Source organism: Chelonia mydas, chromosome 17 (assembly GCF_015237465.2).
Source record: "Chelonia mydas isolate rCheMyd1 chromosome 17, rCheMyd1.pri.v2, whole genome shotgun sequence".
In the NCBI taxonomy this organism is placed as follows: Eukaryota; Metazoa; Chordata; order Testudines; family Cheloniidae; genus Chelonia; species Chelonia mydas.
In genome coordinates, this window is record NC_051257.2 from 23,015,678 (window position 1) to 23,042,939 (window position 27,262).

General features: G+C 47.5%; 1 protein-coding gene across 19 annotated transcripts in view; it reads right to left on the minus strand.

Moving 5' to 3' along the window:
* Window positions 1-27,262, minus strand: part of TSPOAP1 (TSPO associated protein 1) — a 231,462-nt gene that overhangs the window by 158,924 nt on the left and 45,276 nt on the right. For 16 of the 19 annotated variants that reach the window (XR_006286347.1, XR_006286348.1, XR_006286349.1 and 13 more), the window contains 2 exons: window positions 8,256-8,363; window positions 5,719-5,802 (listed from right to left, as the gene is read on the minus strand). Coding sequence is in view for 13 of the 19 variants with exons in the window: in XM_043531294.1 (XP_043387229.1) it covers window positions 5,719-5,802; window positions 8,256-8,363 (192 nt within the window). In the remaining 6 variants the exon portion in view is untranslated. Of the gene's footprint in view, window positions 1-5,718; window positions 5,803-8,255; window positions 8,364-18,393; window positions 18,582-27,262 lie in introns of those variants that run through there. The other 3 variants (XM_043531301.1, XM_043531302.1, XM_043531300.1) reach the window with 3 other exon arrangements.

Here is a 27,262-nt window from a genome sequence, read left to right on the forward strand (position 1 = left end):
ATACGGAATTTTATGGCATATTACAACAACCTGTAACCCACTAACCCCCTGTTTTGTCCTGTGACTGGAGAGAGGTGAACAGGCCACTTCACCATGAATGGTCTCATAGAATAGGTGTTAACTACTTGCGCTAAACAATCTGTTCCACCTTTCCTTTAGCTGTGACGCTCCAAGTACCGTCCCCAGACCTGAGGAAGAGCTCTGTGTAGCTCGAAAGCTTGTCTCTTTCACCAATAGAAGTTGGTCCAATAAAATATATTCCTTCACCCACCTTGTCTCTAATATCCTGGGACAAACACGGCTACAACAACACTGCAAACAGCCTGTTAATTTTATATTTTTCTAATCTTTGTAATCAAAATGTCGTGTGGTACCAAGTCAAATGCCTTACAGATGTCTATGGCCAGGTCTGCACAACAGACATATATTGGTATAACTACATCACTTAGTGAAAAATCCACACACCTGAGCAATGTAGTTATACTGACCTAACCCGCCACGTAGACAGCACTATGTCGGCGGCACATCAACATGGCTACCGCCTGTCGCAGAGGTGGATTAACTACACCCACGTGAGCAGCTTTCCTGTCGGCATAGAAACATCCTCACTAAAGCAGAGCAGCTTTACTGGTGCAGCTGTGTCTCTGTAGTGCTGTACGTGAAAACAAGCCCTAAGTATATAACATCAACACTATTATCTTTATCAACCAAAACAGTAATCTCATAAAAAAAAATACCAAATCCATGTAATAAACACTTCAGTGCTGAAGATATTTGTGATCATAGAACCATATCCTCTGCATATCGTATGACAGACACAGGGGCATTCATGATTTTAGGGGGGAAATACTGATCCCCTTTTAATGCTAAAACCACATCATAAAAGATAAAAAGAAAACCTGAGCGTCTCTGGATTAAGTTTAGAAGTGTGAGCAACAAGAGTGATGTAGTGGTGGGAGTCTGCTATAGACCACCGGACCAGGGGGATGAGGTGGACGAAGCTTTCTTCCGGCAACTCGCAGAAGCTACTAGATCGCACGCCCTGGTTCTCATGGGTGACTTTAATTTTCCTGATATCTGCTGGGAGAGCAATACAGCGGTGCATAGACAATCCAGGAAGTTTTTGGAAAGCGTAGGGGACAATTTCCTGGTGCAAGTGCTAGACGAGCCAACTAGGGGGGGAGCTTTTCTTGACCTGCTGCTCACAAACAGGGAAGAATTAGTGGGGGAAGCAAAAGTGGACGGGAATCTGGGAGGCAGTGACCATGAGTTGGTCGAGTTCAGGATCCTGACGCAGGGAAGAAAGGTAAGCAGCAGGATACGGACCCTGGATTTCAGGAAAGCAGACTTCGACTCCCTCAGGGAACGGATGGGTAGGATCCCCTGGGGGACTAACATGAAGGGGAAAGGAGTCCACGAGAGCTGGCTGTATTTCAAGGAATCCCTGTTGAGGTTACAGGGACAAACCATCCCGATGAGTCGAAAGAATAGTAAATATGGCAGGCGACCAGCTTGGCTTAACGGTGAAATCCTAGCGGATCTTAAACATAAAAAAGAAGCTTACAAGAAGTGGAAGGTTGGACATATGACCAGGGATGAGTATAAAAATATTGCTCGGGCATGTAGGAATGAAATCAGGAGGGCCAAATCGCACCTGGAGCTGCAGCTAGCAAGAGATGTCAAGAGTAACAAGAAGGGTTTCTTCAGGTATGTTGGCAACAAGAAGAAAGCCAAGGAAAGTGTGGGCCCCTTACTGAATGAGGGAGGCAACCTAGTGACAGAGGATGTGGAAAAAGCTAATGTTCTCACTGCTTTTTTTGCCTCTGTCTTCATGAACAAGGTCAGCTCCCAGACTGCTGCGCTGGGCGTCACAGCATGGGGAGTAGATGGCCAGCCCTCAGTGGAGAAAGAGGTGGTTAGGGACTATTTAGAAAAGCTGGACGTGCACAAGTCCATGGGGCCGGACGAGTTGCATCCGAGAGCGCTAAAGGAATTGGCGGCTGTGATTGCAGAGCCACTGGCCATTATCTTTGAAAACTCGTGGCGAACGGGGGAAGTCCCGGATGACTGGAAAAAGGCTAATGTAGTGCCAATCTTTAAAAAAGGGAAGAACGAGGATCCTGGGAACTACAGGGCAGTTAGCCTCACCTCAGTCCCTGGAAAAATCATGGAGCAGGTCCTCAAAGAATCAATCCTGAAGCACTTACATGAGAGGAAAGTGATCAGGAACAGTCAGCATGGATTCACCAAGGGTAGGTCATGCCTGACTAATCTAATCGCCTTCTATGATGAGATTACTGGTTCTGTGGATGAAGGGAAAGCAGTGGATGTATTGTTTCTTGACTTTAGCAAAGCTTTTGACACGGTCTCCCACAGTATTGTTGTCAGCAAGTTAAAGAATTACGGGCTGGATGAATGCACTATAAGGTGGGTAGAAAGTTGGCTAGATTGTTGGGCTCAACGGGTAGTGATCAATGGCTCCATGTCTAGTTGGCAGCCAGTGTCAAGTGGAGTACCCCAGGGGTCGGTCCTGGGGCCGGTTTTGTTCAATATCTTCATAAATGATCTGGAGGATGGTGTGGATTGCACCCTCAGCAAATTTGCGGATGATACTAAACTGGGAGGAGTGGTAGATACACTGGAGGGCAGGGATAGGATACAGAGGGACCGAGACAAATTGGAGGATTGGGCCAAAAGAAATCTGATGAGGTTCAATAAGGATAAGTGCAGGGTCCTGCACTTAGGATGGAAGAACCTAATGCACGGCTACAGACTAGGGACCGAATGGCTAGGCAGCAGTTCTGCAGAAAAGGACCTAGGGGTGACAGTGGATGAGAAGCTGGATATGAGTCAGCAGTGTGCCCTTGTTACCAAGAAGGCCAATGGCATTTTGGGATGTATAAGTAGGGGCATAGCGAGCAGATCGAGGGACGTGATCGTTCCCCTCTATTCGACATTGGTGAGGCCTCATCTGGAGTACTGTGTCCAGTTTTGGGCCCCACACTACAACAAGGATGTGGATAAATTGGAGAGAGTCCAGCGAAGGGCAACAAAAATGATTAGGGGTCTGGAACACATGACTTATGAGGAGAGGCTGAGGGAACTGGGATTGTTTAGTCTACAGAAGAGAAGAATGAGGGGGGATTTGATAGCTACTTTCAACTACCTGAGAGGTGGTTCCAGAGAGGATGGTTCTAGACTATTCTCAGTGGTAGAAGAGGACAGGACAAGGAGTAATGGTCTCAAGTTGCAGTGGGGGAGGTTTAGGTTGGATATTAGGAAAAACTTTTTCACCAAGAGGGTGGTGAAACACTGGAATGTGTTACCTAGGGAGGTGGTAGAATCTCCTTCCTTAGAAGTTTTTAAGGTCAGGCTTGACAAAGCCCTGGCTGGGATGATTTAATTGGGGATTGGTCCTGCTTTGAGCAGGGGGTTGGACTAGATGACCTCCTGAGGTCCCTTCCAACCCTGATATTCTATGATTCTATGATTCTATGAAAAGGGGCTACTAGACACCCCCATCGAACCTCCTTTCTAACTGGGATAGAATCAGTTAGTCCCCCATCCAGGTTTATCCACTGTTTGTCTGTGAAGAGCTCTTAAAAGAAGCAGTAATCAGGGATCTGTTCCAGCAATCTCCAATTTGCCTCACTGATGGTCCCTAACAATCAGTTCAAAGGCTGATTTTAGATCAACAAAAGGTGCATACAATTTTCTCCCCATAGGAGGCACATATTTGTAAATCAAATAAGAATGTGTTTGGTACTGTCACTGGGAAGCCCTTTCAATAAATTACTCCAAAGCTAACAGAAGTGTCTTTCATCAGAGACTGTGGTTGCATAAATGGAGGATTGATAGACAATATACTGAACAAGTTAGCTCTTTTCCGCGACCCGGGTATCTGGTTCTCACAAAATGGTTTGCATCATACGAATATTCAGGTAACAAAAGAGAAGGTCTCAGATTCAATGCAAGTGGTGTTACATTTTACCTGGACTCATGGGAGAAACTTAATTGCACCAGCCCTTCGAGTGTTTGAGGCTAAGGTACGCACTCAAATTTTGTATGGAGCAGAAATGTGGGGATAGTCTGATCCCAGAGACAGGAAGTGATTCAAAACAAATTTATTAGAAAGATCCTTGGTCTTCCAAATAATACTCCAGCCACTCTTCTAATCAGAAATTAGATTTAAGTTTAAAAATGTGAAATCCCTAATCAGGTGGAGAATAGAGAATATTAATAAGCAATTGGATATGGCATGGTCAGCCACTGATATAAGGAGAAGGCAAGTGGCACAGGGATCATATACAGATTAATGGCATATCTCCTTTTTAATCCTTATAAATATTATAATATTTTATAACCTTGGATTTAGCTTTAAGTTTTATTGTAATAACTTTTGCTTTTTGCATACTGTCCCCAGGCTAATTTGCTGTTGATATCACTTTTTATATGTTATAGTGTTTTAAGTTAGTTTGACAGGATCTATTTTACATAAAATCATGTTGTTTGGCATCAGTTTGAGTACCCTCCTTTAATTCTTTATTAATCAACTCCCATAACAGCCACTCCATTATCTTGCCTGGGATCGATGTCTGATTGACAGTCCTATAATTACCCAGGTCATCACATTTACCCTTTTTAAATACTGGCACATTTAGCTTTCTTCCAGTCTTCTGGAACTTCCCCAGTGTTCCAAGACTTATTGAAAATCAACCATAATAGTCCAGCAAGGCCCAGAGCCAGCTCTTTTAAAACTCTTGGATGCAAGTTATCTGGACCTGCTGATTTAAAAATGGCTAACTTTAGTAGCTGCTATTTAACATCCTCTTGAGATACAAATGGAATTAAAAAAGTGTCATTATATGATATGATAATATCATCATTATTCCCAAATACAGAACAGAAATATTTAATGAACACTTTTGTCTTTTCTGCATTATTACTGATAATTCTACGATTTCCACCTTATAATGGACCAATACTAGTGTCAGGATTATTTTTGTTCCTAATATACTTGAAAAAACTCCTTATTGTCCTTATCTCTGCTGGCCATCGATTTTTCCTTGTGTCTCTTCGTCCCCTCATCAATTTTCTACAATTCCTTGCTACTGATTTATATTCATTTCTGTCAACTTCCCCTTTCTTCCATTTGTTTTTTATATATATTATATGTATATTATAGCTGCCTTCACTTCCTCTCTGAAGCAGGTCATATTTTTAACCAATATGGCCTTCTTCCTTGACCGTGGCTTTTTAGGCTTCTCTTGAAGTATTCTTAAACAATTCCAATCATCATTCAAATTTTTCTGATTACATTTTTCCTCCCAACTGATTTTTAAGGCTGGTCGGGACCTTTAATATCTTCTAACCTGACACACATAGACACACACACACACATACCCCCGCATAACACAGGGGGAATTTCACCCTACAATCCTTCAAGTGGAGGGAATTATTTTTCCCTACTACATACATTAAGATTAATTTAATGCAGAAGAATCTACACATTTGGTCTGCAACCAGCTGAAACACTAAATGAACTAAACTTTAGGCTATAAAGGTTGGAACCCATTTGTGATTTTGTTGAAATGAGAAATAAGAGATGGAAAAGAAATTACTTTAGCTAAACAAGGAAAAAAATCCCAAATAAGAAGGCAGCAATCTAACCATTCATCTAACAACAAACTCACAGCTGTAGAGAGAGACAATGCTTACCAATTCTTTGCATCTTTTGTGCTTCTTCCTCACTTCATGTTCAAGGTTTTCACATTTTTTACGCTTTTTCCTGAGCTCAAATTCCTACACAAGAAAAGCAAAGGAAGCCATGAAGAAACACTGGACCAAACAGAGACCAGCATCCCAGATGTCTCATGGTGCACGTGAAATTCAAAACAGCTTACCTGATCTAACACCACACAAGCTTTTTCTCTTCCACATGAAAATCTCTTTGTGAAAATTATTTGAAAAAAAGTTAACGACAGTTCTTAAGAAGACAACAAGAAATGCCCAAACAAAACTCAATAAGCTAACCAGCTATTTTTATGGGCCCCTTTCCTCCTCCCACCTTTTCAGTTCTGGACACAGCTCTCTGCTTTCCCACTTGAATCATGCTGATGACAAGCAGTACATGGCATGACATCTAGCACAAGTGGGGAGCTTTGTAAACTCTGTCATGCAAAATACAGGGCTAAGGGCTAGCGCTATGCAGAAGGATCAGCCTGAGCTGCAAAAAAGGTATTAACTCAGCTATGGTTCAAATCCAGACTGTAACTAACAGCCAGCACAAATTTGCTCAATATGTGTTGACATCTCTAGCTACTTGCTACCTTTTTTGGCTCCTCTGGATACCTACGAACATTATCAGGCTGTTAAACTTGGAATACGCTATGAACAAGCCTGGTTTGTTGGGGTAGCTCATAAGGGACATATGAGTTACATGGTATTTCTCCTATGTCCCTGATAGGATGTACCTATTCCATTTTAGAAAAAGTGTAAGCCCAGAAAAGCAAAACAGATGTTCACCTTTTTTCACTTTCAATGAGTTTTGAGGTGGTTGATTGCTTCATCTGATATATATCATTCAGCCAGCAGTGATCAAAACACCTTGGAATGTGTACATCCAGGGCATCGGTGAATGAGGGAGGTCATGAGTGCCTATGCCCTTGTGTGGCACTCTGTGCTCTAAAGCAGTACCCTGGCACCCCCATATTTACCATGCTAATATAATTATGATCTGTTTTGTATAAAATATGCCTTATGAGGTATCATGGAGACAGGGGATGGATCACTCGATGATTACGTGCTCTGTTCATTCCCTCTGGGGCACCTGGCATTGGCCACTGTCATTAGACAGGATACTGGGCTAGATGGACCTTTGATCTGATCCAGTATGGCCATTCTTATGTTATCTTATGTTATTTTAAAGGGCTTGATTTGTTGAACATTAATATCTTGTTGGATTGTATGTGCTATCATTGTATGCGGAGTTATGAAGTTTTGCTATGTGTGTGTTACTGAAAGACGTTGTGAGGTTGGGAACACCCACAACCAGCCTTTCAGGTTCAACAATGGAGGAGCCAGATGCACTGATGGCCCATTAAAGAGAATACACATTCCACAAGGACTGTCCCAGTAATCTATACAATGGAGACTTCTCAGAGATAGTACATAGACAATGGAGGCTGCTTGACCCACCTCACAAACATAGATGTTTCCAGCAAGAAGGAGGAAACTATGAAAGAGAAGTGACTTCATCACTCCCCCCCCCCCCCGACCCCCCAGCTCAACACCTGAAAGCACACTGGAGGACAAAGACTGGAAGCGGTCCCAGGCTGGAAAGGAGAATCCCAGCCTATATATTAAGGAACTCTACCATCTATCAGGATGAGACACTGCCTGATTCAAATCCTGTTTAGTTTATAGAACTGAGACTGTGAATTTGTTTTATTTCTTAAAAAGAAAAGGAGTACTTGTGGCACCTTAGAGACTAACCAATTTATTTGAGCATAAGCTTTCGTGAGCTACAGCTCACTTCATCGGATGCGATGAAGTGAGCTGTAGCTCACGAAAGCTTATGCTCAGATAAATTGGTTAGTCTCTAAGGTGCCACAAATACTCCTTTTCTTTTTGCAAATACAGACTAACACGGCTGTTACTCTGAAACCTTTTATTTCTTAGGTAACCAACTTTGATCTGTACACTTATTACTTATTACTGTACACTTAAAATCTATCTGTCTGTAGTTAATAAATCTGTTTTATATTTTACCTAAAACAGTGCTTTTGGCTGAAGTGCTTGGGAAATCTGCTCAGGTTGCAAGGGCTGGTGCACGTCCACTTTCCTTTGTAAAAGTGGCAGACTGGGTAATAAACTTACACTGTGGATGTCTGTTTAAGTGCAAAACCTGCCAGAGGCTTATAGCTTGTCACAGCATCACAGTGTGAGAAGGAGCCCAGACTGATAGGACAGAGGGCTCGGCTTACCCCAGTTCCAGGTTGCAGCCCGGGAACCCGTCACACTTCGACCACCTGTTTTGCAGCTGGTTCTTGGCACAGGCCAGTTCCCCAGCACCTCACTTTGAGACCAGCAAGCACCTGGAAGACTTTACCCCAAATCCCACATATGAAATCAGAGATGTAAAAACTGAAACAGTTGTAGCATTTCATCCCAAGAAAGCCTTGCTTTCACTCTGAGGGAGAAAGGCCCACAGGTGGAGTCCCCTTTTGAGCCTGTGGAAAGGGACTGCAACTCACCAATTGCTGTATTTGCTGACTGCTCTCTGGGTCTGCTACCACACTTTTTGGAGGAAAGTTTTCATACTCCTCAGAGGCATGTCCCAAAGGTAGCACTCCTGGCTCCACCTGGAAGGGAAGAAAGTGATCCCAGAGGGATATGAGAGAGAATCAGGGTAACAGCACAACCTGATTGTCAAGGGAAGGACAGCTTTGCTTCCAGCACAGTCTAACCTACAGCCCAGAATGCTAACAGCCCAGGAGAACATTTTCTTTCTCTCTGAAATCAGCCAGCAGAATGAGTCATGCTAGAGATGTCAATAAAGAAAAATAAGTGTTTCTATTATATCACATTGCACACCTTCCTGGAGCTTAGTGAGATTTTTCATGGATGAGAGAGTTCCTAGGAAAACCCAGGTGCTGCAGGCAGTGCTGCTGGTGATCCACTAGAAGAAGCTTTTCCTTCTGAATCAGCTGACCCCAATGTCCCAGTAAGGTGTTAGTGGATGCTGTGATGGCTGAGGCCTTCTAATGACAGCTATGGGTCTTGGCATTTCTCACCAGAAAATAAGTATGTCCTCAGCAGATTCCAATGTGGGGCAGGAAAGGTGTCTGGTATTTTGCTGTCCTCAGCAAAGTTCAATATACACATTCTCCTTCCATCCATCCATTCTGTCCCAGCCAAGGTTTGACCTTTTTTCATTGAGTTACCATCACGGAAAAATCTCATATAATTTAATATGGATAAAACTAATACAGTGCTATGGAAATTACTCTAAATAGCTACAGAATTTAATACAGAATGTGCTCTCCTTTCCGCTTAATTTTTAAGCCTCCTGTCACATAGCTGCATCTATGGGATAAGCTGTGCTTTCTCTTTTCCTGACTAGCTAAAGCACGGGAAGCCTTGGGGAATTCCCTGTATTTCAGTTGATTTGCTTTCTGTGTTTTGTGACAGTTTGGTGACTAATAAACAAGCCCTGAGGAAAGGGCCTTAAAGACGTCAGGCTAGGAGCTTTATGTCTATTCCTTTAATTGTGGAACCACCACCAGCTCACTCTACCAAGTATAATAGATAATTATGGAAACACCGCATAGCCACTCCATAGTTATGGCTACATTTTAAAATGGGGCATTATGATCAGCTCTGAGCAGACATCCTGTGTAACCCAGGCAAGAGACCTTGTGATTCCTGCATCAAACCTATAATTTCTGTCTGAGCTACAGCATATAGTTTAGAACAGTGGTCACCAACCGTCGATCATGATGGACTAGTCGATCCTGGAGACTCTCCCAGTTGATTGCAATCTCTGGCCGCTAAAAATCCAGTGGCACAGCAGGGCTGCCGGGAACGGGGAACTGTGGCCAATGGGAGCTGCGGGGGGCAGTGCTTGCAGACAGGAGCAGTGCACGGAGACCCCTGCCCACCATCCCACACACACACACACACGGGCTGTGGGGGCGTGCTCGCCGTTTCTGGGAGCAGCGTGGGGCCGGGGCAGCAGGGAGCCACTCTAGCCCTGCTGAGCCACCAACCAAGAGCTGCCCGAGGTAACTGCCGCCCAGCGGGAGCCCGCACACCAACCTCAGCCCCCTCCTAGAGCCAGTACCCCATAGCCCCTCCTGCACTCCAACACTCTGACCCAGCCTGGAGCCCCTCCTGCATCCAAACTCCCTCCCAGAGCTTGCACCCCTCAGCCCCTCCTGCACCCAACTCCCTGTCCCAGGCTCAGCCTGAAGCCCCCTCCCACACTCCGAACCCCTCAGCTCCAGCCCAGAGTCCGTATCCCCTCCCGAACCCCAACCCCCTGCCGCAGCCCGGTGAAAGTGGGTGAGGGAGAGCGAGCAACGGAGGGAAGAGCGGATGGAGTGAGTGGGTCAGGGCTTCAGAGAAGGGACGGGGCCTTGGGGAAGGGGTAGGGTAGATCCTGGATTGCACTTAAATTCAAAAAGTAATCATATGCATAAAAAGGTTGGAGACCACTGCTTTAAAAAGACATTCATTTTGATTTAAAGGCTCTAAAACACAGCGACTCCACCACATCCCTTGGTAATCTGTTCCAATGGTTAATTCTCCTCACTGTTAAAAATGTGCACCTTAATTCTAGTTTGAATTTGTCTACTTCAACTTCCAAGCACTGGATCTCATTCTGCCTTTGTCTTCCAGACTAAAGAGCAATCTGCTATCAGAAATTTTCTCCCCATGTAAGTACTTATACGCACGAGTGGCAGGTTTGTATAATTTTTGGTGGTGCCCAAATGGATCCGTCCCATCCATAGGACAGACCAGGGCAACCGCCCCGGGCCCTGCACTTTGGGGGGCCCTGCGCTTCAGGGGGATGCGGGGTCCAGGGTGGCCTGGGGGTTAGCGGGGTGCCTGGCGCTGACAGCAGCAAGCAACCCTGCTCCGCCCCGCGTCTTCCCACCCCACTCCCACTCCACCTCTTCCCTGAAGCCCTCGCCCCTGAGCAATGCCGGGAGCCAGCGAGGTGGAGCAGAGGGGGCTGGGGCTGGGGCTGGGGCCAGGTCACTTGCTGCTGCCCGCGCCAGGCCCCCCGCTAACTCCCCAGGCCACCCTGGACCCCGTGACCCCCTGAAGCACAAGGCAGGGGTAGGCACCACCATGTTGTGCAACAAACACTTGAGAGAATTACCGGACTTGGTGACAGACATTGGGGGTGGGGCGGTATTATGTTATTCAATCATTCAACCCATAAAATAGCACACATTTTGCCACACAAAAAAAAACCCCAGTAACCTAGCTAATAATAATAACAATAATAATAATATATTCAACTCTTATAATTAATGAAAAATGTGTGTATACTGCAGGGTCGGCAACCTTTCAGAAGTGGTGTGCCGAGTCTTCATTTATTCACTCTAATTGAAGGTTTCGCATGCCAGTCATACATTTTAACGTTCTTAGAAGGTCTCTTTCTATAAGTCTATAATATATAACTAAACTATTGTTGTAGGTGAAGTAAATAAGGTTTTTAAAATGTTTAAGAAGCTTCATTTGAAATTAAATTAAAATGCAGAGCTCCCCAGACCAGTGGCCAGGACCCGGGCAGTGTGAGTGCCACTGAACATCAGCTCGCATGCTGCCTTTGGCACACATGCCATAGGTTGCCTACCCCTGGTCTACTGTATATGAGGTTATATGAGAAATGAAAATGAGCTTGCTTTGGGATTTTACAAGGTACTTATATCATTTAAACACTTTTGGTACCTTGAGTAAGGATAACACTTCTTGCAAATCACATAAATAGGGAACCCAGGGTCCCCTTCCCTCACCCCATTGCAAAGGCACAGGGGTTATTGCTGGCTGCCCTAGGGCTGCAGAAAACCCTATGGACAAAACATATGGAAAGAAGAGGATCAATTTATACAGACGGCTGACGGGGACTCCCAGAGTGCTTTAATTAACACTTAATAAATACATACAATTAAATACATTTCAGAGATAAGAACCTGTAATGACAGACTTTACTTCATGAGAAGCTCCAGAGAAAGAAGACCCAGAGGGAGTAATGGTAGGGGCAATCCTAGGGAGACCAAAGGGGCTGGTAGAGAGAGCAGACAGAGAACAAGGGAACAGACAACAACCCTGTCACTGCACGGTTGACCCAGTCTTCTGCCTCTCTCCTGTGGGTGGGAACACTTGTCACTATCACTATAGGAGGGAACAATAGAATGGACTGCCCAGAAGAATGAATGACTTGAGGACAATTTCTTAAAGGGACGCTTACCCCTGCAGAGATTTTCTAGCTCCGACATTTACATTTCTACACAGGGTGGTTTGGCCCACAGAAATAAAAATCTACACATCTTCCATGTGGTTTTGGACCACTGGAAAAAACCAGGTACAATTCAAATGACTTTTAAAATTGCCTATGAAACCGAGTTAACAAAATAAATGAGCTTATGAACAACCAGAAAATATACTTCTCAAGTGAAAAAACTATACATGGACTTCTTTGCAAAGAAATTGTAAGTTTTCTTACAAGAAAAACCACAGACTGTCTGGAAAGGAAGAGTCGATTGAATTACTTGCCTCAGTGAAATTAAATACCCAGAGAATTGCTGGGCCTGTGATGACGACGACTGGGGCTTGCTCACCTGTGGCTCCCCCTCCCCGTGGTGTGGAGGCACGGCCAGGCAGGTCTGCATCTGCAAGCAGGCTCCCTGCCTCAGGTGCAGCTCCCATTGGCCGTACTGACCAACAGACTGGGAGCTTTCCAGCCAATGGGCTGGGGGGAGGGGGAAGGCAAAGGGGGAGATTTTAGGGAGCAGGGGGGAGGGGAGCGGACTCTGGGGGCACAAAGGGGGGGACTCTCTGGAGAGGGGTGACAGGGGCACAGGGGCCATTGGGGGTTTTTCGGGGGGGCAGAGGGTTGTGTGGGTCTCTGTGGGGCGGGGGGACAGATGGACAGAGCCAGCCGCAGCCCGAGTCAGCTCTGCAGGGGGGTGTTGCTATAGCCCCCTCAGGAAGCACTCTCTGTACTGTGTATTTTATGCCAGCCCCGGGGGTGCCCATCACTGCTCCTTTCCCCCGCCCACGGCTCCATCTGTCTGTCCTCACAACCTCCCGGCTGTGTCTGTGTGTCTGTCTCACAGCGACAGACTCCTGCTGCTCCCTCTCTGCCTGGGGCTGAGAGCCGCTCCCTGCGGCTCCCTCCCGCTCCCTGCTGTGGAGCCGTGGCCAGGCAGCTCTGGCGCCCGCCCCTGCAGCTCCCATTGGCCGGGGTTCCCAGCCAATGGGCTGGGAGCTGGGTCAGCGCTGGGGCCTCTCCGCAGCTCACAGCGACTCCAGGGACGGGGGGCGCTGCCCCAGAGGTGAGAGTGCCCCATGTTGCTGCCCCATGGCACGGGGTCCCCCAAAGCACGGGGCCTAGGGCCTAAACATTGGTGGAGCTGGGCCCACCTTCATGAATATTGATGGACCATGGGCACCACGGACCCATATAACTCGCCACCTATGCTTATACGCTGTTATCCAGTCCCCTCTTAAAGTTCCGGCGGAAAAAGGAAATGCATTGAATTTCTTTATTGTGTGACAAGTTTTCTAAACGTTGAATCAATCTTGTATGTAAAAACACAAGAATCAAAAACCCCAGTGCTACAGCTACCCCAATATACTGACTCTGACAAGGGTACAAGATGCTTCAGATGGAATGAACAGAATGGGCCAATTCTGAGTGATCTATCCCCAGCCATATACCCCCAGCTTCTGGCAGATGGGGGATTTAGGGACACTTGGAGCATGAGGTTGCATCTCTGACCATTCTGGCTAATAGCCATTGATGGACCTATCCTCCATTAACTTACCTATTTATTTTTTGAACCCAGTTATATTTTCGGCCTTCACAACATCCTTTCACAGTCATGTAACATTTACTAATATTTCTGACTCCAAGCAGTAGCTGGGGGAGAGTGTTTGGCACATTGCAGATTCTGCAACTGACCCTCCCCTCTACTGCTTGGAGTCTCCAGCTTACACAAACATCTCAGTTTTTTAATTTTCAGCTAGCTATCTGCAGGCTTCCCTCAACTCTGGTTTGTGTCTGGCTGGATTTCTTGAGCAACTTAGCTGAATTTCTGTTGGAGACTGTTTGCTGTCTGATGCAATGAAAGGAAAACCCAAAATAAAATAAAAGCACTAAACAAATGGAACTGGAGTATCATTTAAGGGAGAAATTGGGCCAGTTGTAATTTCTCAGACAAAAGAGCTTCTAAGGAAGTTACACGAGCCCCTTTCCCTGTTAGTTTCACACAGGTGCTATACATGCCTGCACCACCCAAGAGCACATTAGCTGAATGGCAACTAATGGCAATGGCCTTCACCAATGGCTGAAAGAGGGTTGAAAAAGAACATCTGCTTCCACACAGGTCACAACCTAATCCCAGGAGAATGTTGACAAACTGAAGAGGGTTCAGACAAGAGCCACCAGAATGACTAAAGGATTAGAAAGCCTGCTTTATATTGATAGGCTCAAGGAGCTCAATTGATTTAGCTTAACAAACAGAATGCTAAGGGGCAGCGTAATCACAGTCTATAACAGGGGTGGCCAACCTGTTGCGCCGGAAGCTCTGCAGAAGTTAATTCGCGGCTCCTTGTCTAGGCACCGACTCCAGGGCTGGAGCTACAGGCGCCAACTTTCCAATGTGCCGGGGGGGAGGGGGTCTCACTGCTCAACCCCTGGCTCTGCCACAGGCTCTGCCCCCACTCCACCCCTTGCCACCCCCTCCCCTGAGCCTGCCGTGCCCTCGCTCCTCCCCCTCCCCCTCTCCCCCAGAGCCTCCTGCATGCCATGGAACAGCTGATTGGGAGGCGTGGGGAAAGAGGGGGAGATGCTGACTGGCGGGGTGGGCGGGAGGCGCTGGGAGCAGGGGATGGGGAGCAGTTGCGGGGCTGCTGACTTTGACTGTGGCTCTTTAGTAATGTACATTGGCACAGGCGCCAACTTTCCTTGGCGCTGGTGGGTGCTCGTGCCCCCCCCTGGCCCCACCCCAACTCTGCCCCCTCCCTGCTCCTATTGGACCCCTCCCCAAATCCCCGCCCTGGCCCCGCCTCTTCCCCAAGCGTGCCGCGTTCCTCCTCCTCCCTCCTAGCACTTGCCACGCGAAACAGCGATTTCATGGCACAAGTGCTGGGAGGGAGGGGAGAGAAGCAGGACACGGCGTTGCGCTCACGGGAGGAGGCAGAGGTGAGCTGGGGCGGGGGGGGGGGGGGGGAGCTGCCGGTGGGTGCAGAACACCCACCAATTTTTCCCCGTGGGTACTCCAGCCCCAGAGTAGCCACGAAGTCGCTGCCTATGTACACTGGTAAATTCTGGCTCCTTCTCAGACTCAGGTTGGCCACCCCTGGTCTATAAATACCTACTTGGGGAACAGATATTTGATACTGGGCTCTCCAGTCTAGCAGAGACAGGTCTAACATAGAATCATAGAATATCAGGGTTGGAAGAGACCTCAGGAGCTCATCTAGTCCAACCCCCTGCTCAAAGTAGGACCAATCCAAACTAAATCATCCCAGCCAGGGCTTTGTCAAGCCTGACCTTAAAAACCTCTAAGGAAGGAGACTCCACCACCTCCCTAGGTAACCCATTCCAGTGCTTCACCACCCTCCTAGTGAAAAAGTTTTTTCTAATATCCAACTTCAACCTCCCACACTGCAACTTGAGACCATTGCTCCTTGTTCTGTCATCTGCTACCACTGAGAACAGCCGAGCTCCATCCTTTTTGGAACCCCCCTTCAGGTAGTTGAAGGCTGCTATCAAATCCCCCCTCACTCTTCTCTTCTGCAGACTAAATAACCCCAGTTCCCTCAGCCTCTCCTCATAAGTCATGTGCTCCAGCCCCCTAATCATTTTTGTTGCCCTCCACTGGACTCTCTCCAGTCTGTCCACATCCTTTCTTTAGGGGTGGGCCCAAAACTGGACACAATACTCCAGATATGGCTTCATCAGTGCCGAATAGAGGGGAATAATCACTTCCCTTGATCTGCTGCCAATACCCCTACTAATGCAGCCCAATATGCCTTCTTGGCAACAAGGGCACACTGTTGACTCATATCCAGCTTCTCGTCCACTGTAACCCCTAGGTCCTTTTCTGCAGAACTGCCGCTTAGCCAGTCGGTCCCCAGTGTGTAGCAGTGCATGGGATTCTTCCGTCCTAAGTGCAGGACTCTGCACTTGTCCTTGTTGAACCTCATCAGATTTCTTTTGGCCCAATCCTCCAATTTGTTTAGATCACTCTGGACCCTATCCCTACCCTCCAGCACATCTACCTCTCCCCCAGCTTAGTGTCATCACAAACTTGCTGAAGGTGTGTCATAAATATAAAAGGAAGGGTAAACCCCTTTAAAATCCCTCCTGGCCAGAGGAAAAATCATCTCAGCTGTAAAGGGTTAAGAAGCTAAAGGTAACCTCGCTGGCACCTGACCAAAATGACCAATGAGGAGACAAGATACTTTCAAAAGCTGGGAGGAGGGAGAGAAACAAAGGGTCTGTGTCTGTCTGTATGCTGCTTTTGCCGGGGATAGAACAGGAATGGAGTCTTAGAACTTTTAGTAAGTAATCTAGCTAGGTACGTGTTAGATTATGATTTCCTTAAATGGCTGAGAAAAGAACTGTGCTGAATAGAATGACTATTCCTGTCTGTGTGTCTTTTTTGTAACTTAAGGTTTTGCCTAGAGGGATTCTCTATGTTTTGAATCTAATTACCCTGTAAGGTATCTACCATCCTGATTTTACAGAGGGGATTTCTTTACTTCTATTAAAAGTCTTCTTGTAAGAAAACTGAATGCTTTTTCATTGTTCTCAGATGCAAGGGTTTGGGTCTATGGTCACCTACGCAAATTGGTGAGGCTTTTTACCAAACCTTCCCCAGGAAGTGGGGTGCAAGGGTTGGGAGGGTTTTGGGGGGAAAGACATGTCCAAACTACGTTTCCCAGTAAACCCAGTTAGAGTTTGGTGGTGGCAGTGGAGATCCAGGGTCAAAGGATAAAATTAATTTGTACCTTGGGGAAGTTTTAACCTAAGCTGGTGAAAGTAAGCTTAGGAGGTTTTCATGCAGGTCCCCACATCTGTACCCTAGAGTTCAGAGTGGGGGAGGAACTTTGACAGGGTGCAATCCATGCCATCCTCCAGATCATTAATGAAGAGGTTGAACAAAACCAGCCCAAGGACAGACCCCTGGGGCACTCCACTTGACACCGGCTGCCAACTAGACATGGAGCCATTGATCACTACCTGTTGAGCCCGACAATCTAGCCAACTTTCTATCCACCTTACAGTCCCAACCATACTTCTTTAACTTGCTGGCAAGAATACTGTGGAAGACAGTATCAAAAGCTTTGCTAAAATCAAGGTATATCATGTCCACCACTTTCCCCATATCCACAGAGCCAGTTATCTCATCATAGAAGGCAATCAGCTTGGTCAGGCATGACTTGCCCTTGGTGAATCCATGTTGACTGTTCCTGATCACCTTCCTCTCCTCCAAGTGCTTCAAAATGGATTCCTTGAGGACCTGCTCCATGATTTTTCTGGGGACTGAGGTGAGGCTGACGGGTCTGTAGTTCCCTGGATTGTTCTTTTCCCCTTTTTAAAAGGTGGGCACTACATTTGCCTTTTTCCAATCATCTGGCACCTCCCCTGATCATCACAAATTTTCAAAGATAACGGCCAATGGCTCGGCAATCACATCAGCCAACTCCCTCAGCACCCTCGGGTACACTGCATCCAACCCGATGGACTTGTGCATGTCCAGCTTTTCTAAATAGCCCTTAACCTGTTCTTTCACCACTGAGGGCTGCTCACCTCCTCCCCATACTGTGCTGCCCAGTGCAGCAGTCTGGGAGCTTCCCTTGTCAGTGAAGACTGAGGCAAAAAAAGCACTGAGTACTTCAGCTTCTTCCACATCATCTACATGGTCGAATGGCTGGCAGTTTGGCAAATTCAGACTGGAAATCTGGCACACGTTTAACAGTGAGAGAAATCAACACTGGAACAACTTAACAAGGGTCTTGGTGGATTCTCGATCACTGACAATTTTTAAATCAAGATGGGATTTTTTTTTCTAAAAAGTAAACACTAGAGAATTCTGTCTGGGCAGGTCTCTGGCCTGTGTCACCGAGGCGGCCGGACTAGATGCTCACAGTGGTCCCAGCCGGCCTTGGAATGGATAATCTATGAATCCCTCCAGCCTAGCCTGGGGCCTTTATTCCCCTCAGACGGAAACGGGGCTGGGGAACGAATGCTTTGTAGTGCAGCAGCCGGCGGGACGGCAGCAGGCTCTGGCAGGATGTTCTTTGGCTGGTCCTTATTTTAACCCTCCTGTGCAGACACAAGGGCGCAGGGATGCCGTTCCAATCTGCTGGCGAGCGGGGCGCGGGTGGGGGAACCGCCCCTGGCAGGAGCCGGCGGCGGAGGCTGTTTCGGGGGGGGCCGAGCGGCGCTGCGGGGTGGCGAGTGTCTGGCGCCCGGGAACGCGCGGGGGCAGCTCGGGCCAGGCCCCGGCAGCGGAGCTGAGCGCACAGAGCCCTAAGGAAGCGGGCCGGGCCGGGCCGGGCCAAGAACCACCCGCTCCAGCCCGGAGGGCCCGGGCACCGCTCCCCCAGCCCGCCCCTGCGGCCCGGAGAGGGCTCCGCGCCTACCTGGGTCCGCAGCCGCTGGGGCGGGTCGGGAGCCGCGTCCTGCCCGGCGGCGGAGCGCTGCGGGCCGGCGCAGCGGACTGGGCGGGCCGTACCACTGGCCCGGGGGGGCGCTGGCCGCGGGCGCGGCCCCGCTGCAGCGGCGGGAGCAGAGCGCCCCTGGCCCGGCCGCCTCGGCAGCCGGCGCTCGGCCGGGCGGGGCTGCGGGGCCGCCGGGGCCGAGCACAGGCGGCAGTGACCCTGGGGCGGCGAGGGCCGGCCCCGGTGCCCAGCCGCGCCAGGAGCAGCGCACAGCCCAGGGCAGCGCCTGGCTCCAGCGCCCCGAGCCCCGGGCGCACAGTCTGGATGTGCCCGGGAAGCAGAGGCCTGGTGCTGGAGGGGCGGGTGGGGCCCGTTCCACACCCCGAGCCTTCTCCGAACTCAGCCAGGCTCTGGGGTCTGCGGGCCTGGGTGGGAATGGCAGGAGAACAGGCTCTGCCAAGGGATTTGTAGCCCTTCCTGCTTCTGCCCGAATCTCCGGTAGCCACACTGGCTGAGCCCAGAGGTCCAGGGACAGTGTCCCACCAACACACAAAACACAGGGAACTTCTCAGAGGATGGCAGGCCCCACCCACCGTAGCCCGTTCCCCTGGCCCTGCTCCAGTTCCACCACAGAAATGCTGTCCATGGATTCAGCACTTTCACCCTTCCCAACAATGCCCCCTTCCATGGCCCACCCGCTTTGCAGCGCCACTTGCCTTATGCTTTTTAACCTACTATCTTCTCTTGCACTCATGCAGCTGTCACACAACCCAGACTCCCACTTCAGCTGCCCTGCTACGTTTCCTAGAGAGAATAAAGCCTGGGATGGTTGGTTTGTGTCTGGGAAATTCTGCATCTGGAGTTCACGTTGGGAGGAGCTGGGTAGGGTGGAGTGGAAAGGGAGTTTGGTGTCTGCTGATGATCAGTTTTTAGTTAGGACTGTGTTAGTTACTAACTAAACATGAAAATTTATATCTAAAGGCCTCATTTGTAATGTCACTATTCCAAATTTGTTTTACTTCTCATATACATAGCACTTTGGAACACGCGAAAACAATTCCTCAAAACACTCAGCCTGCTACCAATAATCCTACAGGTAATAACAGGAGTGTATTGCTATCTGCAGCACCAAAGTAAAAGGGCCAAACTACAACACCATATTTCATGTTATGCTTCAATATAAGATGGTGTCATGTGTACATATACATGGGCAGTGGGTATAATAGGCCAGGGGCATGAATGTGTGGATGGAAAAGTAAGGTGGCCACATAAAAGTGTTTAGCCCATTGGGTGATCTTCAGTCCACACATGATGCTTTTCAGGAATGATGGGTAAACATCCTCCCCATAAAAAAAAAACAAAAAGTGGGGGAATGTAGTAGGAAGAGAGCCTGAGACATAAGCCCTTGTATCAAAGGTCTGGTATGAGGCAGGACCTGCTCACAGAATCTGGCAAGAACAGGGCTGATATTGCAGAAATACACATTCCTAAGAAGTGCTAGTCACAGGGTGCTCATGCAAACACATCCCAATATCAAGGGGTACCAGAACATCCCAATATCAAGGATGGTCTGCTACTTGCCAGGAGCTAGGATTCACGATGTGATGGAGAGACTGCTGAGACTCATCAAGCCCTCGGATCGCTATCCCTTCCTGCTTCTCCATGTGGGCACCAATGATACTGCCAAGAATGACCTTGAGTGGATCACTGCAGACTACGTGGCCCAGGGAAGAAGGATAAAGGAGTTTCAGGCGCAAGTGGTGTTCTCATCCATCCTCCCTGTTGAAGGAAAAGGTCTGGTTAGAGACCGTCGAATCGTGGAAGTCAACAAATGGCTACGCAGGTGGTGTCAGAGAGAAGGCTTTGGATTCTTTGACCATGGGATGGTGTTCCAAGAAGGAGGAGTGCTAGGCAGAGATGGGCTCCACCTAATCAAGAGAGGGAAGAGCATCTTCGGAAGCAGGCTGGCTAACCTAGTGAGGAGGGCTTTAAACTAGGTTCACCGGGAGAAGGAGACCAAAGCCCTGAGGTAAGTGGGGACGTGGGATACCAGGAGGAAGCACGAGCAGGAGAGCACAAGAGGGGAGAGCTCCTGCCTCATACTAAGAAAGCAGGACAAACAGCAAATTATCTCAAGTGCCTATACACAAATGCAAGAAGCCTGGGAAACAAGCAGGGAGAACTGGAAGTCCTGGCACAGTCAACGAATTATGATGTGACTGGAATAACAGAGACTTGGTGGGATAACTGACATAACTGGAGTACTGTCATGGATGGATACAAACTGTTCAGGAAGGACAGGCAGGGCAGAAAAGGTGGGGGAGTTGCATTGTATGTAAGGGAGCAGTATGACTGCTCAGAGCTCCGGTATGAAACTGCAGAAAAACCTGAGAGTCTCTGGATTAAGTTTAGAAGTGTGAGCAACAAGGGTGATGTCGTGGTGGGAGTCTGCTATAGACCACCGGACCAGGGGGATGAGGTGGACGAAGTTTCTTCTGGCAACTCACAGAAGTTACTAGATCACACGCCCTGGTTCTCATGGGAGACTTCAATCACCCTGATATCTGCTGGGAGAGCAATACAGCGGTGCACAGACAATCCAGGAAGTTTTTGGAAAGCGTAGGGGACAATTTCCTGGTGCAAGTGCTGGAGGAACCAACTAGGGGCAGAGCTCTTCTTGACCTCCTGCTCAAAAACCGGGAAGAATTAGTAGGGGAAGCAAAAGTGGATGGGAACCTGGGAGGCAGTGACCATGAGATGGTCGAGTTCAGGATCCTGACACAGGGAAGAAAGGAGAGCAGCAGAATACAGACCCGGGACATCAGAAAAGCAGACTTTGGCTCCCTCAGGGAACTGATGGGCAGGATCCCCTGGGAGAATAACATGAGGGGGAAAGGAGTCCAGGAGAGCTGGCTGTATTTTAAAGAATCCTTATTGAGGTTACAGGGACAAACCATACCGAAGTGTAGAAAGAATAGTAAACATCGCAGGCGACCAGCTTGGCTTAACAGTGAAATCCTTGCTGATTTTAAACACAAAAAAGAAGCTTACAAGAAGTGGAAGATTGGACAAATGACCAGGGAAGAGTATAAAAATATTCCTCGGGCATGCAGGAGTGAAATCAGGAAGGCCACATCACACCTGAAGTTGCAGCTAGCAAGAGATGTTAAGAGTAACAAGAAGGGTTTCTTCAGGTATGTTAACAACAAGAAAAAAGTCAAGGAAAGTGTGGGCCCCTTACTGAATGAGGGAGGCAACCTGGTGACAGAGAATGTGGAAAAAGCTAATGTACTCAATGCTTTTTTTTGCTCTGTCTTCACGGGAAGGTCAGCTCCCAGACTGCTGCGCTGGGCAGCACATCATGGGGAGGAGGTGACCAGCCCTCTGTGGAGAAAGAAGTGGTTCGGGACGATTTAGAAAAGCTAGACGAGCACAAGTCCATGGGGCCGGATGCACTACATCCGAGAGTGCTAAAGGAGTTGGCGGATGTGATTGCAGAGCCATTGGCCATTATCTTTGAAAACTCATGGCAATCGGGGGAGGTCCCGGAGGACTGGAAAAAGGATAATGTAGTGCCCATCTTTTAAAAAGGGAAGGAGGAGGATCCTGGGAACTACAGGCCAGTCAGCCTCACCTCAGTCCCTGGAAAAATCATGGAGCAGGTACGCAAGGAATCAATTCTGAAGCACTTAGGGGAGAGGAAAGTGATCAGGAACAGTCAGCATGGATTCACCAAGGGCAAGTCATGCCTGACGAATCTAATTGCCCTCTATGAGGAGATAACTGGCTCTGTGGATGAGGGGAAAGCAGTGGACATGTTGTTCCTTGACTTTAGCAAAGCTTTTGACACGGTCTCCCACAGTATTCTTGCCAGCAAGTTAAAGAAGTATGGGCTGGATGAATGGACTTTCAGGTGGATAGAAAGCTGGCTAGATTGTTGGGCTCAACAGGTAGTGATCAATGGCTCCATCTCTAGTTGGCAGCCACTATCAAGTGGAGTGCCCCAAGGGTCGGTCCTGGGGCCGGTTTTGTTCAATATCTTCATAAATGATCTGGAGGATGGTGTGGATTGCACCCTCAGCAAGTTTGCAGATGACACGAAACTGGGAGGAGAGGTAGATACGCTGGAGGGCAGGGATAGGATACAGAGGGCCCTAGACAGATTAGAGGATTGGGCCAAAAGAAATCTGATGAGGTTCAACAAGGACAAGTGTAGAGTCCTGCACTTAGGACGGAAGAATCCCATGCACCACTACAGACTAGGGACCGAATGGCTAGGCAGCAGTTCTGCAGAAAAGGACCTAGGGGTTTCAGTGGACGAGAAGCTGGATATGAGTCAACAGTGTGCCGTTGTTGCCAAGAAGGCCAATGGCATTTTGGGATGTATAAGTAGGGGCATTCCCAGCAGATCGAGGGACGTGATTGTTCCCCTCTATGTGACATTGGTGATGCCTCATCTGGAGTACTGTGTCCAGTTTTGGGCCCCACACTACAAAAAAGGTGAAAAAATTGGAAAACGTCCAGCGGAGGGCAACAGAAATGATTAGGGGACTGGAACACATGACTTATGAGGAGAGGCTGAGGGAACTGGGATTGTTTAGTCTAAGGAAGAGAAGAATGAGGGGGGATTTGATAGCTGCTTTCAACTACCTGAAAGGGGGTTCCAAAGAGGATGGATCTAGACTGTTCTCAGTGGTAGGAGATGACAGAACGAGGAGTAATGGTCTCAAGTTGCAGTGGGGGAGGTTTAGGTTGGATATTAGGAAAAACTTTTTTACTAGGAGGGTGGTGAAGCACTGGAATGCGTTACCTAGGGAGGTGGTGGAATCTCCTTCCTTAGAAGTTTTTAAGGTCAGGCTTGACAAAGCCCTGGCTGGGATGATTTAGTTGGGGATTGGTCCTGCTTTGAGCAGGGGGTTGGACTAGATGACCTCCTGAGGTCCCTTCCAACCCTGATATTCTATGATTCTATGATTTTATTGTACAAAAACATTCCACAAGGATAACAGGAACATATTGACCCCTCCTAAAGATAAGGTCACGATGACAGTACGTAATAGAAATGTTTTAATCAAACCAACATGTACACAGTGATGGGTAATAACTAGTGACATCTGGGGGCAGTAACTATGTCAAAGGGCCAGTACTACCTTGTTTTATCAGGGTATAAAGATGTATCTCAGAGGGAGTATCTTTGTCCAGCCAAGGAGGGAATGGAAAGTCCTGCCATTCACTGAGCTGCGTCCATTGTCATGAGCATACATGTCTTCGTATCCTCGTAGAGTCTGCCAAGGGCTATTACCGTGCTTCGCCAACAATAAACCTGGCCAGGCGCCTTCGCTGAAAACTGAGTCTGTGGATTTATTGGGCAGTTTAACTGAGGTTTGCTGTCTCCGCTGCCTGTGAGGAGCTGGGACAGAACACTCAATAAACACACGCAGCCAACATCTGACCACAGTGGTGAGCTGTGGTAGGAGATGTAGAGCAGTGGTGTAGCTGGCAATGTCCTCTGATTTTAGTGGCTGTGGTGATAGGAAACCCAGTTCAGCAACTTTAACTCCAAGTTACCCAGTTTCTTTGTGTGGGTATTTCCATGGCTTTTTAGAATGTGTTTGGGGGAAGGCAGCAGTGCTGGGAAGAGGGAGGTAGAAGAGGTGTTTGACCTCGGAAATGCATGAGGGGAAATGGAAGCAGCAGGGAAGACATGCAGGGCTGGAGAGGAAATGAGCTCCCCTCGGGGGCACCACAGGAACCTGTCCAGGAAGAGAAGCTGCCCCTTAGCAGAGCTGCAAACTCCATTTTCCAGGCAAATTTGGATGCAACTCTCCCCCTGTCCCATCATCTCCTAGCCCCTCATTCCAAATGTGGGTATGAAGGAAGCAAGGTAGAGAATATTACGGAGAGTGGTAAGATGCAAATGTGAAACAGACGGACATGTTAGCCACATAGTGAATGAGTCTGGGGACAGCCCCAGGGAGCATTACCTATGAGAATATCATCCAGGCATATTAAAGGAACCTGACAGACACATGTGGGCTGTGATGGATAAAGATGGGTGTTTCAGAGTAACAGCCGTGTTAGTCTGTATTCGCAAAAAGAAAAGGAGTATTTGTGGCACCTTAGAGACTAACCAATTTATTTGAGCATGAGCTTTCGTGAGCTACAGCTCACTTCATCGGATGGGTGTGTCTGGCTGAGGTGGGTGTGCTTAGCACAGAGAGTAGGAGAAATCTAAGGCAGTAACTTCATGGTGCCAAGTCAAGGGGGCAGCCCGCAGTTTCACTCTCACTGAGTATCAGACTAAGGCACCACTTTCTTCCATATAAATTCTTGTCCAAATTACAGATGGTCTGGTCAACTCCTAAAACTCAGCTTGATCTACCTACATTGCTCAGAGCTGTGAAAAATGTCATGCCCTGTGTGATGTAGTTTGGTCAACCTAACCTCCACTAAAGAGGCAGTTAGGTCAGCAGAAGAATTCTTTCAGTGACCGCCTCTCAGAGAGGGGATTTATGAAATGCCTTCCATCCCTGTAGTAAGTGTCTACACCAGAGCACTACAGCAGTGTATCATCTGCAGTGCAGACACAGCACAAATGGAGCGATAGGGTGAGCTGAAGCCACTGCAATGCATCTTGAGGAGAAGATGACCTCTTGTGATAGGCATTTGGGGAGAAAACGGTACCTGTTCTGGGACGAAGGCCTGCCCATAGCCTGCCTTCTGGGTCCTGGCTGCATTCAGTAAGGGAATGGGGAAATGGAGTACACAGAGTGGCAAGAATAGGGACATAACATTCTCTAGGCTGAGGAGCTGCCCAGGGGCACTGGTGAGGCAGGGAGGCAGCTTGGGAGAACAGTCACAGATGGAGGAGCTGGGCCGTTCCACTGGCTTTTCTTTGTTGAGCTAAATTGTTGGGACATTGCACCCCATTTAATAGTCATTTAAACAGATATCCATCACTGTCACAGATGGTCCCAGCACATGACAGCAACTGACAAAAAGCCTTTATTTGAGAAGCAGCCTGTCTCTGAAACATTAAGAGGGTACATATGTGTGTACGTACATTTGTGTGATGCTTAAAATTTTGGGGGACTGTGAGTCTATGGGGAGGCAAAAATATATTTAGATTCTCAGTCTTAATGTTTGCTCTGCAAAAGTTAGTCAATATTTTACTAACTATTATAAAACATTCAGTTGTCTTCTGCAGAGTGGCCAAAAGAGACAGGGGAGAGACACTGCATGTCAAAAGTGGCATTACCCGTTTCCCAGTCATTGACAACTTGAAAACAAATGATCTTGAATGCTTATGGATCAAAGTCCTAACAAATAAAGAACAAGATGGAACAGTAGTTGATGCCTGCTACAGACCACCAAATCATACTAGGGAACAGGACAAAAATCTCCTTAAGCACCTATCTATAATGTATAGGGGAGAAAACAGTGTTATCATGGGGGACTTCAGTCTCCGTGACATGTGCTGGAGGTATCATGCTGACTAAAATTGACCAATGACTAAAAATTATAGATGACAATTTACTCAAAAAGTGCTGGATCCAAAAAGGGGGAATTCTATATTAGACCTCATCTTGACAGATAAAAAGAAATTGATTCCAGAATTAAAAATTAGTGGATGCTTAGGTGCAAGCGATCATAACTTGATTACATTTGTTATGTGCAAACAGAATAAAGTCCAGTCTATAATATATATATATATATATATATATATATATATATATATATATATATATATACTTGGTCCTTTAAAGGGCCAATTTCACAAAGCTGAAAACAATTTTGACCCAATCAGTTGGAGAAAAGAATTTAAACAGAAAATGCAAATGATAATTGGAAATTGTTTAAGACCATTTTATTAGATGCCCAAAAAGCCACAATCCCACAACTGAGAAAGAAGGCTGCACTCGTTAAAAAAAAAGAACCTGGTTTAGAGGGGAAGTAAAGGCCACTATAAAAAATAAAATAAAACACAATATATAACAAATGAAAGGAAGAGAAAGTTGCAAGTTGCAGATATATTAGCCCCAGGTTAAGTAGGTCCCTTTTCCCTGGCTAAGGTAACAGGGAAGGTTCCAGAACAATCAGGAACTTTCTGGAAACAATTAAGGCAGACAGGCTGATTAGAACACCTGCAGCCAATCAAGAAGCGGCTAGAATCAATTAAGGCAGGCTAATCAGGGTACCTGGGTTTTAAAAAGGAGCTCACTTCAGTCTGTGGTGCGCGTGCGAGGAGCTGGGAGCAAGAGGCGAAAGAAGGTGAGAGTGAGAAGGCGTACTACTGGAAGACTGAGAAGTACAAGGATTATCAGACATCAGGAGGAAGGTCCTGTGGTGAGAATAAAGAAGGTGTTGGGAGGAGGTCATGGGGAAGTAGCCCAGGGAGTTGTAGCTGTCATGCAGCTCTTACAGGTTTCAGAGTAGTAGCTGTGTTAGTCAGAGTAGCAGCCGTGTTAGTTACTCCTTTTCTTTTAGCAGCCGCAAAAAGAAAAGGAGTACTTGTGGCACCTTAGAGACTAACAAATTTATTTGAGCATAAGCTTTTGTGAGCTACAGCTCACTTCATCGGATGCATGCAGTGGAAAATACAGTGGGGAGATTTTATATACACAGAGAACATGAAACAATGGGTGTTACCATACACACTGTAACAAGAGTGATCAGGTAAGGTGAGCTATTACCAGCAGGAGAGAAAAAAAAACCTTTTGTAGTGGCCATTTCCAGCAGTTGACAAGAAAGTGTGAGGAACAGTCAGGGAGGAATAAACATGGGGAAATGGTTTTACTTTGTGTAATGACCCATCCATTCCCAGTCTTTATTCAAGCCTAAGTTAACTGTG